Genomic DNA, 2500 nt, shown 5'->3' on the forward strand with positions numbered 1-2500 from the left:
CTGCTGGATTCCCTCCACCAGATGAACGAGCACGCCCACCGCCCCCTCTCACCCACACCCACCTCCACCTCCACCTCCACCTCTACCCTCACCTCTGTCACCGCGGCGCCGAGCTGCCGTGCGCCGCGGCGCAGCTTTTCCAGGGGCGGCAGCGGCAGGTGTGAGAGGCGACAGGTGAGTCTGCAGGGAATGCATGATGGGGAGAGAGAGAGAGAGAGAGAGAGAGAGAGAGAGAGAGAGTATGCAAAGTAGCATGAGTCGGAAGGGGAGCGGAAGGATGAAGGAGAGAAGGAAGAGTCAGAGCGAGATGGGGGACAGAGTGGGCAGGGGCGGCGGGTGGCGGAGGGCGGCGTGGGGCGTAGCGTGCCATCACTAAGCAACTGAATAAACATGGAAAGAGAGAAAACTGTACCCAGCGACCTTGCATGCTGGGGCGGGGCGGTGCGGGGCGGGGGTGGTCACGCCCTAGAGAGAGAGAGAGAGAGAGAGAGAGAGAGAGAGAGAGAGAGAGGTCATCTGCCAGGGCGCCACAAAGGGATCAATATGTGTCCACTGGCGTCCACCTTCTCCACCTCCTCCTCCTCCTCCTCCTCCTCCTCCTCCTCCTCCCTTATCCTCCTATTTCTGCATAACAACATCAATGAATAAATAAGTTGCTATCAAGATTACAGCCATACAAAATGTATATTACTACCGCTGCCACTTTTAGCATTGCTACTACTACTACTACTACTACTACTACTACTACTACTACTACTACTGCTGCTGCTGCTGCTGCTGCTGCTGCTGCTGCTTCTGGTGCTGCTGTCACTATTACTTTTGTACCTATTGACTTGAATGCTGATAAATGATCCTTTGTATTCGTAAAGTACTGGCAGGGCTTTCCACACACACACACACACACACACACACACACACACACACACATACTGCATGTTGTTTTCGGTCTGATGAACTTTTGTGTATTGATTAAACGCACAAAAACATACATGCATGTACGTAAATTCCTCCTTTGTGTGTGTGTGTGTGTGTGTGTGTGTGTGTGTGTGTGTGTGTGTGTGTGTGTGTGTGTGTTTTCCCTCCCGCTCACATGTTAAAGTGGCATGTATGTGTGCCTTTGGAAGTTGCGTCCGTACGTTTGTGTATGGGTGTGTGTATGTGTGTGTGTGCGTGTGTGTGTGTGTGTGTGTGTGTGTGTGTGTGTGTGTGTGTGTGTGTGTGTGTGTGTGTGTGTGTGTGCACCCTGCTTGCGTCAACAAGAACTGCATATGCACGTAACTTCATGTGTATCTTTACCGAAAATGAAAATAAAAACCGTGTGTGTGTGTGTGTGTGTGTGTGTAGATTTTCCTCGCATATACACACTGTCTACTCACATCATGTAACCCTTTCGACGCCATCCTGTGTAAACTTTTCGTGTGTGTGTGTGTGTGTGTGTGTGTGTGTGTGTGTATGTATACCTCTAATGCTTCGTCAATTTTGGAAAGGTGTGTAGATATTACGTCCTATTAGTATTCTCTTTTCTTTCTCCTTTTTGCACGTAATGATTAGAGAGAGAGAGAGAGAGAGAGAGAGAGAGAGAGAGAGAGAGAGAGGTCAAACAGAAATATTGATATATAGATGAGATACACAAGTTAATAATTACAAATAGAAAGATGGATAGTTAAATAGACAAATAATTAGAAAAAGATTGATGAAATGAACGTAGATACATAGACAGATAGACTGAGATTGACGTAAGCACAATTCTCAGGATCATTAACCAGAATAGAACAAGCATTAATAGTTCCAAGCTTCAAAAGAATAGATAAAAAAAAGAGATTAGGAATGAAATGGCCCTCTAATGGAATAGTGGGTGAATGAAACAGACTCAGTAATCATGTTATTAGTGCTGCGTGATTAGGGAGCCTGAAAAGAGATGGAGATGATAGAGTATAGGGACAGGTAGACAAGTTTTCATACAGGGAATAGCCTCCTTGCCCTGTTATCTCATTCTTCTGTGCTTCCATGTATTGAAACTCTGGAACTCGCTGCTACTTCTACATTTCCATCTACCTGTGACCTGCTGGAGTATAAGGAGAGGTTCAGTACATTTATCTCATTGTTTTTGGCTAACTCTCTTGACCTTCGAGACTGGCATTTAAGTGGGAGTCTTTTGTTTGATCGTTTTAGTTGTCCTTGCCAAGTTTTCCCCTTACATAATAGAGAAAAAGTCAATGTAATGAGAGAAAATAGACAAGAGCATTACAGGATCTAAGTGGAGCCTTTTGTTTAATCGGTTTAGTTGTCCTTGGGCAGTTTTCCTCTTACACAATAAAGGAAAAGCAAATATAATGAGAGGAAAATACAAACAAGAGCATTACAGGATAAACACTGATGAAAGAGATGAGGAGAATGAGATGCGTCTATGAATAAGAATAACATAAATGGACAAAGGGATTTCTATCTCTCTAAATGAATGGAAAAATCAGATAGGTGTATGAAGAAGAATAACATCAAT

At 44.7% G+C, this 2500-nt stretch overlaps 1 protein-coding gene across 2 annotated transcripts in view; it reads left to right on the forward strand.

Moving 5' to 3' along the window:
- Positions 1-2500, forward strand: part of LOC123514494 (rho guanine nucleotide exchange factor 9-like) — a 76277-nt gene that overhangs the window by 1432 nt on the left and 72345 nt on the right. For both annotated transcript variants that reach the window (XM_045272375.1, XM_045272376.1), the window contains exon 1: positions 1-174. This exon is cut by the window's left edge and continues 1432 nt beyond it. In XM_045272375.1, coding sequence (XP_045128310.1) covers positions 1-174 — 174 coding nt within the window. The remainder of the gene's footprint in view (positions 175-2500) is intronic.

Source organism: Portunus trituberculatus, chromosome 38 (genome assembly GCF_017591435.1).
Source record: "Portunus trituberculatus isolate SZX2019 chromosome 38, ASM1759143v1, whole genome shotgun sequence".
NCBI classification, from domain to species: Eukaryota; Metazoa; Arthropoda; class Malacostraca; order Decapoda; family Portunidae; genus Portunus; species Portunus trituberculatus.